The sequence below is a fragment of the Mustela nigripes genome, chromosome 12 (genome assembly GCF_022355385.1).
Source record: "Mustela nigripes isolate SB6536 chromosome 12, MUSNIG.SB6536, whole genome shotgun sequence".
Taxonomy (NCBI): Eukaryota; Metazoa; Chordata; class Mammalia; order Carnivora; family Mustelidae; genus Mustela; species Mustela nigripes.
Genome location: NC_081568.1, coordinates 6,750,582 through 6,766,772, shown reverse-complemented (window position 1 = coordinate 6,766,772; position 16,191 = coordinate 6,750,582). Strand labels below are relative to the sequence as shown.

The window sequence follows — 16,191 nt, the reverse complement described above, 5'->3', positions numbered from 1 at the left end:
CTTTGCTAGCATGTAGAAATGAAATTAACGTGTTCTATTGATCTTGAATTCTGAAGCCTTGATAAATTAACATTATTTCTAGCATCTTTCTGATAGATCCTATAGTATTTTCTACATATACAATCACAATGTTTGTGAATAAAAAGATAATTAGTTTTTACTTGTCATTATAAATGACTTTTAATTCTGCTTCTTTCCTAGCTGTGTGAGATAGAACTGTCAGTAGAGTGTTGACTATAAGCACATATGCTTGCCTTGTTTCTGATCTTAGGATGAAAGCATGCAGGCTTTAGCCATTAAGTAAGATGTTGCTTATATATTTTTAATGCATGTCCAGCAGATCTGGGGAACTTTTTTATTTTCATAGTTGATGAAAAGTTTCTATAAGGAATTAATTTTGAATCTTACCAAATGACATTTTTCATCTATTGAACTTATCATATAGGTTTACTTTCTAGACTGTTAATAAATGGTGAATTGCACTGATCAAATTTCAAAGGTTAATGCAAACCAGCATCCCCAACAGAATCCCCACTTAATCCTTTCCTACAGTTATTAAACTTTTTCTACAGTTTGGAGTTTGACTTATCGAAATATTGTCAAGAATTTTTGTGTCTCTCTCCATGGGACATATTCACATGCAGTTTTCTTTTCTTGTAATGTCTTTGTCCGGCTCTGATTCCGGATTAGAGTGGGCCTCATAGAATGACCTAGATGCGGTCTCTCCTTTCGCTTCTCTGAAGTGTTGTGTGCGGTCGATTTTACTTCTTCCTTATGCCCTCCCTGCCTCTACTTCCGCGTTCCGTCTTCCAGCTACTCGGACACATGGAATGCAGTTACCATAACCACTTTAATGTTCTTGACTACAGATTCTGTCATCTCTGTCATTTCTGGGCCAATGTCAGTTGAATTGATTTTTGGCCTCATAAGACCTCGTGATTTTTATCAGCTTCTTTGCATATCTGGTCATTCTAAATTACAGGCAGGGCATTGTGATTTTTTTCCCTGGGGGAGTGTTGGACACACTTTTGTGTTCCTGAAATTAAGTGAGAGCTTTCCTTCGGAACATGATCAAGTTGTGTGAAACCAGAATGAACATTCCGGCTTTTGCTTTAGGCATTGTTAGTTGAGACTGGAATAGAGTTTGGGGTGATTTTTCCCACGGCAGAAGCAAGACCCTTCTTGGTCCTTAACAGATGCCGGTGAATTGTGAGGTCGTTCCCTCTTGCTCTTACGAGCAAACACTGGGCCTGGCCCTGTGTGAGCGATGTGCACTGTTCCCTTTGATCTTTGCAGGTAGGTCTTTCCCTACTCTTGTGGTTTTCCTGCATTTCACTGATTTGTTCCCAACAGAGTAGTTGAGGCCGGATGTCTGCGCAGCACTGGTGTCCCTCTGTGCATCTCGCTCCTTCTGAGAACTTCGACTCCTTTGGCTTCCTCCCCTTCTCAGCTCTGTTCCCCCAGTCGCTAGTCTGTAAGCCTGGTTCTCCTTCCCCCCCAGGGCCCGGAACCCTCATCAAGGCTGTAGGCTCGGTCACTTGTGGGGCTCACCTCATGTTTCCCCTCACTTGGCGATCATTGCCCAGTGTCCGATGTTTTAAGAACTGTTGTTCCATACAGTTTTTAAAGCTGTTTTGGAGGAGAAGGCTAAGGCTGTTTCTGTTACTCCATCTTGGTCGGAAGCAGAAGTCTTTCTGTGTGACCTTAGCGATCTGAACCCACCCCGTCTCTTTCACTTCTCTTCCTTACTGGGTACCATGAAGCTCGTTTCCAGGACTTCCTGTCAATTTTTGCTGTTTGTCTCAGGTGTCAGGGGCCACAGGCCTGCTTCTGTGCTCTTGCTGGAGCACTTTGGCCCGTTGCAAACAACAGCATTTCTTCCTTGTTTGTCTTGTGCGGAACGGCTTTCTGTCTCAACAGGACAACTTTTGATGCTGAAAGAGAACCTGATAAATGCATGCAAAACCCACGAGTATCCCCTGTGAGAGGGCATCGCGTTCCTGTATTCAGCTATTGATGACACGACTGTAAAGGTCATTTTCTTAGTTTGTGCTGAGCACATGCTATCAAAAGTTTGCTTGAATTGTCACCATCTCTTTTATTTTCAACCTGTGAAATATACATATTTCAGTATTTTTCAAAGGAAAAATAAACCGCAAAACACAGCACATCTTTACTACCTGAATTTGTTCCCCAAGTTTATGCACATTCCCTCAGAATGCACTTATTTGTGAATTGATCAATATGATTTATACAGTCACAAAAAAAAAAATACTAAAGATTGATCATGTAAATTAAATGTGACAAAATTCTTGCCCTTGACAAACTTGCAGTCTGTGGGTGAAAGCAGGCTTACAGATAGACAAATTTCAGTGAAATTCATGCTTTGATTCTGTGAACCAGGCCTGAGGTGACAGTGGCCTGAATTAGGAAACGGCCGATGCAGATGGGAAGAGGGACTGGACCCCGGAGTCTATGTCTACAGGTACCTCCCAGCTTCAGGGCAGAGGAAGAGAGAGTCTCAAACAGACTCCACGCTCAGCACAGAACCCGATGCGGGGTTCAGTCTCACGACCCTGAGATCATGACCCGAGCTGAATGCAAAAGACAGACTACTCAATGCACTGAGCCACCCAGGCGCCCCTCTTTCTTTACTTTGTACAGAAAATATCATTTACTCTTTCCACTTATTGCAGGGATTTTTCAGGGACCAAATAAGAGATTTTCATTCTAACTGGTAATGTTGGACCAATCTGCCGAAATAAATTGAAAATAGTACTTGGGTTTTGGGATCAGTTCTTCGCTTCAGGATTTTCTCAGTGACTTGGAGTCACGAAAAGTGAAATGGGACAGAATATCCCGTTGGACGTTGGCCTCCTCATAGAGTAATAACAATGACTTACATTGCTAGAGCTTCTCATGGTTTACAGAGTGTTTGTCTATCAATAATTTCATTTGACCGTTATAACCACCCTGTGATGAACACAGGAAACATTTTTCCGGGGAAGAAGTGGGGACGACCTCCAAGCTTCGGTGCTGTGTTCCTTCGCAGGTTGTGTGGAGTATCACGGCACTGCCCATGTGTGTCTGTAGGAAAATTGGACTTAAATACAGGATGACTGACAACCTAGTAACTGTGCTCCTCCTTTGTTCTTCAGGAAGGCCAGAGAATGTTCTAGAATGAAAAGTATCCAGAGGAAAATAACTTTTATCACTGGCAGTGAGCCTCGAGGTCCTCATAAGACCCAAATAATGTAACCTGAGCATAAAAGCCTGGATCTGTGGGAAGATTTTCTTCCTTTTCACGGTTGAATGGTGTATATGATAGTATATATTGTGTATTATTATTATCCGTTGTATGTATATTATATGTTATGCTCACACACAAACCGCATCTTGCCTATTCTTTCATCTGTGGTTGGACACCCTTTGCTGCCATTCCTTGGCTGCTGTGAGTAATGCTGCAATGAACACGGGAGTGTAGATATCACTCTAAGATGCTGATTCCAGATTCCTCAGCTATATACCCAGAAGTGGAACTGGTATTAGTAACCATTGTCACCTAGTATTTTCCACCTGAGTATTAGGAATCCTATGTGACAAGTAATAGTTCTTAGCTCCCTGAAATTTCTTTGAAAATAATTTCTATCTTTGGCATTAAATATAATGATCCAAAGTTGGGTAGTTACTCCGGTGGGTCATCAGGATATTGTTGCCTCCAGATTCGGCTGAGCCATCAAATGACTTACCGTTGAATCAAATCACTTCATAATTTGGGTCACTGATAGAAAACTGATTGGTCATACCATTTCTCAGCATTTCGTTATTTGATATTCTATTTATTTATTTTAGATTTTATTTATTTATTTGACACAGACACAGCAAGAGAGGGACACAAGCAGGGGGTAGTGGAAGAGGGAGAAGCAGACTCCCAGCTGAGCAGGGAACCTGAGGCGAGGCTCGATCCCAGGATCTAGGGATCACGACCCAAGCCTGAGGCAGATGCTTAACCCACTGAGCCTACCCAGGTACCCCTGTAATTTGCTATTTTAAATGATTGCATCACAATAAACCTTAAGAAGCAGATGAAAGGAAAGTTCTGAATCTCAAGGTAGGCTTCATAATGATGAAAAGACAATAAACAGAAGAACAAACGTACCAGAGGCCAGGGCTAATAAGCCCGAATTGATCTTTATCCTTGAGTTGTGCCCGTCTCTGCCACACGGGACATGTCACCAGCCCACAGAGACCAACTCAGCCCCCTGAGCCAGCTTTAAAATATATTTGCTATTCATGTATTTAAAAAATGAAATTTCACCTCCATAGAAAAGGTGACATGTCTCGTGTACGGAAGTGGAAAGTTACTGGGAGCATCTTCTACGTTTGTTTCTTAAGATGGGGGATCTCACTGACGGACTTGTCAATGCTCAAAGACCCGCCATTTTTAAGCAGGAGTCCGTAAACCACATATGTTCCAGGTCAGTTTCAGCCAGGAGCCCTGGCCACCTGTCCCACCAAGCTGAGGTGATGATGGTGGCATCTGGCGTTTTCAGTCTGGGGATGGCGGCGCCGTCACGGTATAAGCCTGGAAGAGCTTATTTCATTCCTATCGTGTGGCCTCCATTTCAAGAAAAGATGAGAGGGCTCATGCGTGTTCTGCCTGGTTTTTCACACGATTGGGTTTATGGCATTCATTGGGGCTATTTTATTTTTCATTTGGGAGGCAGCATCCGAATAATATTATAATAAAAGATGCTGTAAACAAAGGGAAATGGAGTCATCAATCTTCCTGATATTTGTTGGGGTAGAGAGAAGGCACACTGGTGTGGTTGGGGAAGGAATGGTGAGAAGATATGAAATCAGGGAAACAGTTGTGACCACTTTCCATAATTCCTGCTGAAAGCTTGTGATGTCACCAACAGGAGGAACTCTCCTAGGCTTTGCTACTTAGGAATTTATTTTTAATTGGACTACTAGTAGAGAAAAATTGCTATAGTAACTAGATTACTGACAAAATACATATTTTAATAGGCTTCCAGGTAGGGCTGGCGGTGTGGACACATGGCCACTCTCTCTCCTACTGGAAACCCATGACTGTCACATTAAAGGAGTATTCCTTCCAAGCATAGACCCACAAGGACAGTTTTTACTGTGCCTAAATCCCCGATGGGAGGGGAGATGAATTGGTGATGGATTCACGGAATCTGAACGACCACCCTCAGGAACCCGGGTGTGCGAGGGACCTGGGTAAGATTAGCGAGCCCATCGGTTTATCACATCCCTCAGCTGTGGATGTTGTGCCCCTAGTTATGAGTGCAAACACCAGATTTTGATGTAACCCAAGGGACAAATGTGACTGCATTAAGATGACAGAGATCAGAAGTCCTCATCAATGTCGCAGACACAGGGATGGGGGGGGGGGGAGTCAGGGGCCAAACCCTCTCCTTCCACGGGCACAGGTAATGGATCATGCCTGGTCCTGGAAAATTCTGGGTGTTAGAACTAGGGGCTAAATATGCAAATGTTTAACTACAAGATACGGAGAAAGAAAGAATGTTTCTCTTTTTCATAAAAAAGCTTAGAGGGCTATTTAACACTTACTTGGTATTTATGTTTAACATCAATAAAAATCGTTTTTTAAGTATGGTCATAATGGGTGCGTCATATGTCGTGGGTTTCCCTCTAACGAAACCTTTATTGTCCAACGGAAGAACGAACAGTGCGTGCTGTGTCCAAGGCCAAACCTTGTACCCTTCATACGTGGTGCTTTTTTATGGAGATGCCGTGTTTAGAATTCTTGGCAAATAAATCTTTAAGAATCTTAATCCGTTCCACCCCCCCACACCGCACACCATGCCCCATTTGCCAGACCTTCAAACGTATGCTACTCAGTAACCGGGACGCTCCCACCTGTGCTTGAGAGGGAGGAATCTGGTGGCGAGGGGAAGGACGAGAAACTGAGAAATGCTTTCCAGGGACTAACCAGGGAATGTGAAAAGTTACACACTAGAAGTTACTCTGTACTCTCTGTGTTATTTGGAGACTCTTCTACTCTTAACACTTGCAGGCCGTCATCCCAGAGCTTAAAATACTCACTGAATTTAAACTGAGTATTATGTTGTCCAAAATAAAATGTTTGGTTCCGTAACTTTTAGCCTTTTTTAAAAAGACACTTAAGCTTCACATCGAGCACTCAGCAGTTTGGGCTACTCACCAAGGCAGAGGAAGGGGATCTTTATGGGCTCACCATTCTTCTTCGCATCTGGGTACATGTATTGTTTCATTCTCCTTGATGACGCAAGAGAAACTGCAGATTCCTCCTGCAGTTGACCTGAACGCTGAACAGGCTCTTAAAGCCCCAGCTGGACAACACTGTGTTTTTCACTCGATAGAATAACAGATGGGTGTCAGGACGTGAGGTTCAGAGAGCCCCGTCTTCCAGGAAAGGGAGCAAGCACAGGTCTCCACTGATGCTTGCACCATAAGCACATGCCATCTTCTCGCCCAGGAGTACCAGCCTTGCAACACCAACCCTTGCCCGGAGCTGAAGAAGACCACGCCCTGGACGCCCTGGACGCCCGTCAACATCTCGGACAACGGGGGCCACTACGAGCAACGGTTCCGCTATACCTGCAAAGCCCGCCTGCCTGACCCAAACCTGCTGGAAGTGGGAAGGCAGAGAATCGAGATGCGGTACTGTTCCAGCGACGGAACCAGCGGCTGCTCCACGGACGGTGAGCGGCCCCCCAGGACCCACCCCCTTTCTCGCAGAGGGGTGCTTGATCCCGTCTCTAAGGTCCGAGGACAGCGAGGGGAGGGGATGTTCTCCTTTGCCTGTTTCTGGCGTCGCCATCTTTCTGACAATGACCCCCACTCGTGCAGAACCGGCTTGATAGCCAGTTGATGAGAAAGTCTTCTGTACCGAGGTGGTCCTATGAATTCAGCCCTCACAGTAACACTGTATCCATTAGCCATCCAGGATAGTTGGTGGGAGATTTGTTTGAGATCAGGAAATATCTTGAGGAAGGCTCAGTGGTCTTCCGTAAATCTTCTGGCCCCCAAAACGTAAGCTGCAAATAAGCTTTTGCTTGGATTCTCCCGAGCTGGACCAACACAAAGTGCGTCTGTCTGTAGAAGGTTCTTTCTGCTAAAAAGTTCACCATGTGAGAATCCTCTCATAGTCTTTGAAATTTCTCTGTCCTTTTCATATCTGTAGTATCATGTGAATAAGGTAGGGACAACTCTAAGGTAGACTAGGAGATGCACCCTCCACCCGGTCCTGCGGCTTAGTGGGCATCTCGCCTCATAACTCACTTGCTCCCCCTGGAGCTCAGCTTCTGTACTGCAGGAAAGGGGGTGAGCCTCCTCGTCGCCCAAAATCTTCGCTTCTGCTTTCTTCTTCATCTCTTCTGTCTCTCTCACTTACTTTAACAAGAGCTGTCCAATTCTAAAAAAGAAGATAGGTGTTCACAGATGGTTCTCGGAGCACGATGTGTTGAGAACAGTGACAGTGCCATCGTGCACTAGACCACCGGGAACATTTCTCGGCACCTTTGCGTTTATGATTCCATCTTATTCTCCCAACGTGAGCATAGGAAGTACAGTCACCGTCAGTGTCGCTTTTAGTGACAGCTCCTTGGACCCAGAGTGGGTGGCCTTATTGAACCACAGAGGTGGCGAGCTACCATGTCGGGCTGCCATGGGTAGGGTGAATTCATGGGGTGTGACCAGTGTCCTCCTGCCTTGCCAGAGGGGAGCTCTTGTGTGGAGCAGTTGCACTCGTGTCACCGATGCCTGCCTCCTCCGGGGAGCTGCTGGACAGCAGGGGCAGCTGGGTCTGCCAGCCTGCGTGCTTGCAGGCCTGGCCATTGCCATCAAGAGCCACTTCTGGTTGTAGGTCCTGACAGTGACCATCTCCGGACCTCAGACCATTCTGATCACTGTAGTTCTGCAACTATACACACGCATGTTCATCACTTTTGGGGGAAAAAAAAAATTCTGCTTAGGGAAAAGTTTTGTGTGAGTATATCTATAATTCCTTTAAAGCAAACACCTATACATGCAGAAAATCAAGCAAAATGATCTTCATTCCTACTAATTTTGTAAAATACTGCTTCAGTAAGAAGGAAAGACATAGGCTGGAATACCAAGAGGAAACTGGGGGCCCATGTAAAGATCTACATTCTGCAAGGGACAGTCTTTTCATCTCACATTGGGATTGTGACATAAGATACAAAATTCCCAGTTAAAGATGAATTTCAGATATTTCTCAGATTTTTTTTCTTTTTTTCTTTTTTTTTTTTTTAGTATAAGTATGCCCCATGCAATATTTGGGACGTACTTACCCTGAAACATTCCTTGTTGTTTCTGAAATTCTGAAATCTGAAATTCAGATTTAACTGGGCTCCCTCTATTTTATTTCCAAATCCTGGTAACCCTGTTTCCAATTCATGCACTTAACTTTCTCATTTCAGAGCGGGTCATGAACTGTCATATTTCTTATAACACCAAAGTGAAAAAGAGACAATGAGTGTCAGTGTTTCCCCACAGAAGACTGTCATTGTCTTTTCTGAACATACGTTTTTTACCCTTTTATTCTCAGAGACATACAAAGCCAAAGCTGATGTTTGTTTTCAATGATAGTCACTTCCCCAGAACTTTGTGGCTTACTTTGAGAGCTGTTTTTTGTTTTTTTAAATAAATGAAGTTGTTTATTTATTGGAGAGGAGGAGAGAGAGAGAGAGAGAGAGAGAGAGTGCACAAACAGAGGGAGCTGTAGACTCCCTGCCAAGGCGAGGAGGCAGATACAGGACTCGATTCCACAACCCTGGGATCATGACCTGAGCCAAAGGCAGATGCTTGAACGACTGAGCCACCCAGGCTTTTCCAAAGTTTCCTTTAAAAACCCGAGTTGCATTGCCACTGTTCGAGAGCATTAGAATGTTTGCTAATATTGCAAGTGAGTAGCCATTTTCATCAAAGCCAATAGGCGTTTTGGCTGTGACTGATTAATTAAATGACTTAGTGAGTGTAGAGTGCTCAGAGCAGATCAGACACACGGGAAGGACCAGAGCGGGTTCCTTCCAAGACAGCTCCCAACTGCTGCTGCTGCTTCTGCAGCCACGCAGGTACCTGGGGCAACCCAGCTGCGAGTAATCAGGCCTCACACTTCACGGGGGCCCAAGCCCCTTGGCCCAGTCATGCAGGGATGTCTTCATTTCCGGGTCATGAGCTTTGCCCCCTGTGGAGTTCCTGATGGCGCCCCGTCTCTGGGGTCTGATCGGGAAGGGGGGAGCTCCGCGTCTTTCACCAGCCTGAATTCCCTGCGGAAAGGCTCACAGCGAGAGGGACGGGTTGAGGAGACTGTTCGAGCCACGCTTTCCTCTCTACAGCTGGCTGTCCCCCATGGTGAGCCTCACCTCCTGTCCTTTCTAGAATGCTCTAGAATTCCCGAGGGAAGTGAGGAAGTTGTGTTTCCTTTGTAAGAAGTTTCTCATTAAAACGAGTGACCTACAAACCCAAGACCTATTACTTGCATGAGGATGTGACCACATTCACCAGTCGAGTTCTCGGTTGCATCCCACTATGTAAAAGCAGTTCACCTGCAGTTCTTTTCTTCCGAAGTAGGAAAAATATGCAACCGATATGGGAGGTGTAGGTGCCGAACGAAGCAGGCGCTGAGAGAGAAGGAGGGTTGGTGGGGCCTCCGGTTACTCTCAGAACGTCTAACAGAGCTGCACTCGGCCGTCTTGTTGGCAGGTCTTTCTGGAGATTTCCTGCGTGCTGGGAGATACTCCGCCCACACCGTCAACGGGGCCTGGTCAGCCTGGACGTCGTGGTCACAGTGTAGCCGCGACTGCAGCAGGGGCATTCGGAGCCGGAAGCGTGTTTGCAACAACCCCGAGCCCAAGTACGGGGGAATGCCGTGCCTGGGCCCATCCCTGGAATACCAGGAGTGCAACATTTTGCCCTGCCCAGGTGAGTGGATTGAGCAATCTGGGAAACATCTGGAAATTCAAGGGCCCTCGACGACCTTCTAATTTGGGGAGGCTCGCTCGACTTCCCTGGCTTTGTGCTTGAGCTTAAACATGTGCAAAGTCACAGATTATATTTTCTACCTGCCTTGGTAAAAAGACAGCTATAACCTAGACTGGGTTATATTCATTTATTTTTGCTGATTTTAAAGAAACTAAAACATTCTCGGGAGCCCCCGGGAGGCTCCGGGGCCTTTGGCATCCCACCTGATGGAGCAGTGGGCCCAGCAGTGCAGGCGTGGAGAGCTGGGTTGTGTCCTCGAAGCTGGTGGCTGGCCTCCTCCCAAACTGATGGGCCCAGCCCTGCAGAGACTGCCCTCTCTTCATACCACTGTGTCCTCCTCCAGGGTGACAGGTATCAAGAGTGACCCACTGGTGGCCCTCATGTGCTCAGTCAGCAGGGCTCCATTTTGTCCTGAATTCTGCTCTCTAAACACACGCTCTTTTTCTCTTGGAGGCAGACAGAGGCTGTGCTGTCTGGGTCCTCCTCCAGAGACAGTTCATTCCATGGAGTTCTGAAATGAGCACAGGGCTAGGAAATCAGCTTAAAGAGCGTCCGTCTTCCTGGACAGGACGCTGCGTGCACACGCAGTCCTGAGGCTGGCTGTCGTCCCCAGCACGCTAGCCCTCTCTGTGCTCCTCCTGCCGAGCCCTGGGAGCAGCCCTCACACCTGACTCACTAACGCCTTACCTTCCCATAACCAGAGGCTCCTTCATCGATGCCTCACGGCCACCGGAACGCTGTCTAGGGCTCTGCACTTGCCTCTGACTCTGCCCCGTGAGGGTTCCAGAACAGCAGGGACCTCCGTGACGGTCCCACTCACTGTAGTGCCCCCAGCTCCCTGCACAGGCTGGCACACACGGGACAGCCATCAGCAATGGTTCACTGAAGGACAAGAGAAAGAGAACAAGCATTGGGTTACTCGGTCTTCCTTCCTTCCTTCGTTCAACTTTGTCAGCAAACATTTTTGGCTCGCCCACCAGGCACCATTCACAGGCTGTGTGTGGGCACAGCGATATGGTCCTGGTCAGAAAGGAACCTAGAGTTCATGAGGAGACATCCTGTGAATAATGTCGACCCCGGATGGTCACTGGCTGTTGGGCTGCTGACCAGACATAGTGGCTATACCAGCCAAGGACCCACCGAACTGGAGCCATGGCAGCTACCCCAATCAGGTTGCCCGTGAGCGGGGTTCTGAGGGCCAGGTAGGAGTTGGCCAAATAGAGAAGGGGGGATAATAATCTGGGGTGGGGGTGTCATCCCAAACACCAGGTACAGTGTTTTTAAAGGTACAGAAACCTGTGAGCATAGCATCTTTTCCAGTAGGTACAAATAAGTTTTGGAGCAACTTAAGCAAGGAACTGGCTTGCAGCAGTGCCCAGTGAGTATTTGTTGGATGAGCGAGTGGATGAGGAGACAGATGGACGGGTGGATGGGGGTGAGTGAATTGGTGGATGGGTAGATAGGGGGAAAGACGGGTAGATGATGGATGGATGGATGGGTGGGCGGGTAGACGAGTGGTGATGGTTGGATTGGCGGATGGTAGACGGGTGCATGATGGATGAGTAGTGGATGACTTAGTGGCTGACTAGATAGGTGGGTGGACAGACAGATGGAAGACAGACGGATGGGTGATGGGTGAATGGGTGGGAAGATGACCAGAAGACGGGTGGATGAATGGGTGACGGATGGGTGGGTGGTGGGTGAACTGGTGGGTGGATAGGTAGTTGGATGGAAGTTTGAATAAACGTACATTAAACTGAAAATACTTAGTTTTCAGCTTTGCAGCGGGGAGCCCAATAATACCCCTGCTCCCATGGCTGCTGCGCTCCACCTAGGCCGACTCTGCCTGAATTTCTCCAGCCTCAGGAGACTCTTGCCTCCGACTACTTGGCTCTCCCGGCCAAGTGATGCAGAGGGGCTGGGAAAGGTCACAGAACCAGCTCTTTCCCACAGCCCCAGCATGGAGAATAGCATTCCTCCCTGGCACTGGGAGAGAGTGTGGTGGTGACATCATTAGATCAGGATCCGTCTTATAAACCGAACGGGGAGGGCGACAAGGGAATGTCAGGATCTCTCCACCCACCCCCGCATCCCCAGGGTCCAGACATGCGACCTCGTCACTGTCAGCAGAACATGCAGACTTCTCCATGCTTGGAGGCCGCTTCGGGTCTTGAGTGCAAGACTCAGACCCTTCTCAGAGACCCCCCTTAACATGACCTGGTGGCTGTTTCTATTTGAGTTGATTTCATGGTCAAGCCAATACTGTGTATACATAACCTTCATGTCTTGACATAGCTCCATTCTCATTTTCTTTCTGAAAGCCAAGATTCCGTAGAGGGTGTGGAAATATTTAGAGTGGCCCCGTCACTTTCCTCTCGGGAATGGGCCAGTTCAGGGAACTGAGTTGGATGAATTCTATCTTCTCTCCCACCTTCTAGAAAATTCCTAAACGCATGATAGGATGTAACTTGGCAAGGAGGGGTTGGAACCGTTCAGGGATGTGGGTGCTGAGCTGCTCTGCCAGTAATCGGGCTATTTTTACCTCATTTAGGACCTTCTCCTCCCTGCGAATTGACTCATTCTTAGTTCTATTGGGTCCATAAAGAACAGTTACAAATGGGCACCGTATCTTATTTAAAAACCAGTTTTCTCCTTATGACTGGATTTGAAAATAAATCTGAAGATGGGTGAACATAAAATCAATCAATGAAAAATTTGATCTCCAATCCCAATTTATATAGTAAACTGCCGTAAGGGTTTGAAGTTGAGATCCTGTTGAAATGATTCTTTTTCCCCTTCCGTGGGTTGATCTGGTCGTAACTTCACCTACATAATTTTCCTCCAACATTGAGAAATAGCTCGGTCTTTCTTCACTCCTTTTTTTCAATCCATGTTTGTCTCATAACTAAGGATTCCAGACCTTGGCCTACAAAGGTGGAGACAAAGGTAGTTCTTTGTTCCTGAGCAATACTCAAGTTCAAGTAAGATCATATATGTATATAGGGGAGTCGTAAGTATGAGGGAGGAGGCAGACTGAGGGACAGTCTAATGGAGGGGCAGACTCCGAATGAAAACGATGAGTCGGGACAGCTGTGCGTTCTGTAGAGAACGTGTTAGACATCCGTGATGAGTCGAGAGGGCGCGTGCCTTTCTCTTCATGAGGTCCTTGAGTTTATGCTCTGTTTTGTAAACCGTAAGTGCCACAAAAGGATCCTAAGACTTAGGTTCTGTCCAGAAGGAGCTGCGAGGCTGCTTGGTGGGGAGGACAGCTGGTGCAGGACACTTCTGAGCCCAGAGCACGGCTGTCCTGCAGTGGAGACCGTGTGGCGAGGCCTCGGGACTCTGGGGAAACACCATCACAGGCACACACGTCCCAGAGGACTGGAAGGGCATGACTTTATGTCTCTGACAGCCCCCAGGATGCCTGACATTCAGACATTAATCATTTCATTAAACCTTCCAAGTTCCTGGTTCCGTCCCGCGCTTCGCAGTCTCCCTGGCAGTGGAGGCAATGCCGTGAGGCTTCTCATACTCCGCACTTTCTATTTGGGAAATAGTTCAGCCTTCCTCCTTCAGTGTTCAGGATCATTTTTCATCCCGTACAAAGCACCACCCCCCTTGCATTCTGAGTCCGTCTGTGCCCTGGAAGAGGCGGCGGTCGGTGATGGGAGCACAGCATTCGGGGGGCAGGAGGTGAGGAGTGGGGTTGAGCTGGCCTGGGGATGTCGGGCAATTGCAGATCAGGGCCACTACCTGAGAGAGTAAAGTGGCCAGAATTCTCCTCTGAATTCCTTTGTACTGGAAGCATCTCTTTCCCCAGTTCTGAAAATATCCCTTAGGACAATGAAGTCGCAGTTGAAATTGATACAGGTAGATACTGTATCTTAATGGTTTAAACTGGCAAGTGGGAGTGTTCTAGCAACTGGGTTCTGTTACACATGCGCCCTCAAACTGTTCGCACTTGGAACAAGGACTGCACTCTGATAACTAACTAACAGGACTGTGCCCGGGGAATTTTTCTTGATACCAAGACAACAGTGGTGTGTATGGTGTGGGTAGCATTGATCAGACTAGATGAGGTAATATTTGGAATGTTAGTTGAAATGTGGATAGGAGTAAATGCTATTTGAAATACCACAAGGTAGGTTCTAGATATCAGCTTACTGGCTTCCCAGAACGTGACTATGAGTGCTGCTTTTTTATAAAATGATTATGAATGAGGGGCACCTGTGCGGCTCCCCTGTTAAACATCTGCCTTTGGCCCAGATCATGATCGCAGGGTTCTAGGATCAAGCCCCATATTGGGCTCCCTGCTCGGCAGGAAGTCTGCTTCTCTCTCTCCTACTCCCCCCCTCGTGCTGTGTCTCTGTCAAATAAATAAATAAAATCTTTAAAAAGTAATAATGAAAAATTAAAAAATGATTATGAATGAAAAAATTCAATCTTTGGTTTGTTGTTAAGTTTTTTTATTGTAAGAATATTGAACATGGGTGCCACCCTATTAAAAATGTGTATTTTTTAAATTTATTTATTTACCTGAGAGAGAGAGAGCAGGGGAAGGGGCAGAGGGAGAGGGAGAGAGAGAATCCGAAGCAGATTCCACGCTGAGCGCAGAGCCCAGCAAGGAGCTGGATCTCACGACCCTGAGATCATAACCTGAGAAAAACCAAGAATCTGGTGCTCGACAGACTGAGCCACCCAAGGGCCTCTGTACATAAATCTTTAAGTGCACAAAACGGGACTGTTCTCTATGGACATGGTATCGAACAGCGCGGATGTGGGTTTTTGTGAACAACCCTGCAACAGACATGGGAGTGCAGATCTTTTTTAAGGTCTTGATTTCAATTCTTTTGAAATTTGCACCAATGCCAGAAGTGGCATTGCTGGATCGTACAGTAATTCTGTTTTTAATATTTTACGGGACCACAGTCATGCTGTCCCTCACGGCCATGCCGGTGTGCGTTCGCACCAGCAGTGGGCAAGGGATCCGATTTCTCCAAACCCTCACCCACATTATGATCTGTTGTTTCTCTTTTTGTAATCTCCGTCCTGGCAGGTGCGAGGTGATGTCCTCCTGTGGTTCTGAACTGCACTGCGTGGATAGTTAGTACTGAGCATCGTTAAACATACCCGTTGGACACTGGTCAGCACGTCTATCATGAGGTGCAAAAGTGAAGAACCCTCAGATCCCGTGGTTGGTTCCAAGTCCGGTTCTAGATGAGGCTCTAGAGCCTTCTGATCTCCAGACGGTCTTGTACACATTCAGACACCCACGCTCTTTGACACCTGTTCCTCTCAGGCACTGTGATGTAGAGGTGCCCTTTGGGGGGTACAAGCATATGCGCCAAAGGCCAAGCTTCAGCCCAAGTTACCGGCAGAGAAGCTGGCAGCAGGCGTCCCCCCAGGGAGAATAGATGTAGAAGAGGATTTTTGAAACTTTTACAGTTTTGCCTCCTCTTACTGGTACCACAGCGGGTGGCCGATAACTGACTGGTTCCCTCTTAACTTCCCAATTCACCTTATCGCCTGCTAGGGAAAACATAGAAACTTCTGAATCACAAAGTTCCCAGCTAGGTCAAAACTCACTTTGAAATGGGGTTCAAATGTTTCATTTCTGTTTTGTTTTCTACTTTTTTGGCAGATAAGAATATCATGAAAATGAAATTCCTGCTCATGTTTTTACCCATGCCTGTATCTAAAGGAAAATATTACTCCACAGAGATGCGTTAAATCATGCTGCATGTATTAAAATACCAATGATGTGATTCTAGCCAAAACAACCTTGAATGACTTTGGCATTGCTTCCCGTGATGGCTTCTGGTTTTTTGTTTGTTTGTTTGTTTCAAAATTTTATTGATTTGTTTGCAAGAAGGAGAGTCGGAGAGCACAAACAGGGGGAGGGGCAGAGGGAGAGGCAGACTCCCCACTGGGAGCGGGTCTCATCCCAGGATCCTGAGATCATGACTTGAGTGGAAGGCAGGGCCTTAATCACATGAGTCACCCAGGCACCCCATTCTGTTTTCTTTTTATGTAGGATACGGAGAAAACAAACTATGAAATTATGTACTTATGGTAACAGTGAGCCTCTCATTGGGTTTCGTCGCTGTTCGCTGTGGTGATGGCTCTTTGTGCCCACTGATGAGTCTCTCCTCG

At 46.8% G+C, this 16,191-nt stretch overlaps 1 protein-coding gene across 2 annotated transcripts in view; it reads left to right on the top strand.

Annotated features, from left to right (window-relative positions):
* Positions 1-15,818, top strand: part of SEMA5A (semaphorin 5A) — a 444,506-nt gene extending 428,688 nt beyond the window's left edge. The window contains exons 18-21 of one of the 2 annotated variants that reach the window (XR_009407368.1): positions 6,509-6,734; positions 9,760-9,978; positions 15,095-15,201; positions 15,680-15,818. Coding sequence is in view for 1 of the 2 variants with exons in the window: in XM_059416873.1 (XP_059272856.1) it covers positions 6,509-6,734; positions 9,760-9,978; positions 15,095-15,105 (456 nt within the window). In the remaining variant the exon portion in view is untranslated. Of the gene's footprint in view, positions 1-6,508; positions 6,735-9,759; positions 9,979-15,094 lie in introns of both variants that reach the window. The other variant, XM_059416873.1, reaches the window with a different exon arrangement.
* The last annotated feature ends 373 nt before the right edge of the window (positions 15,819-16,191 follow it).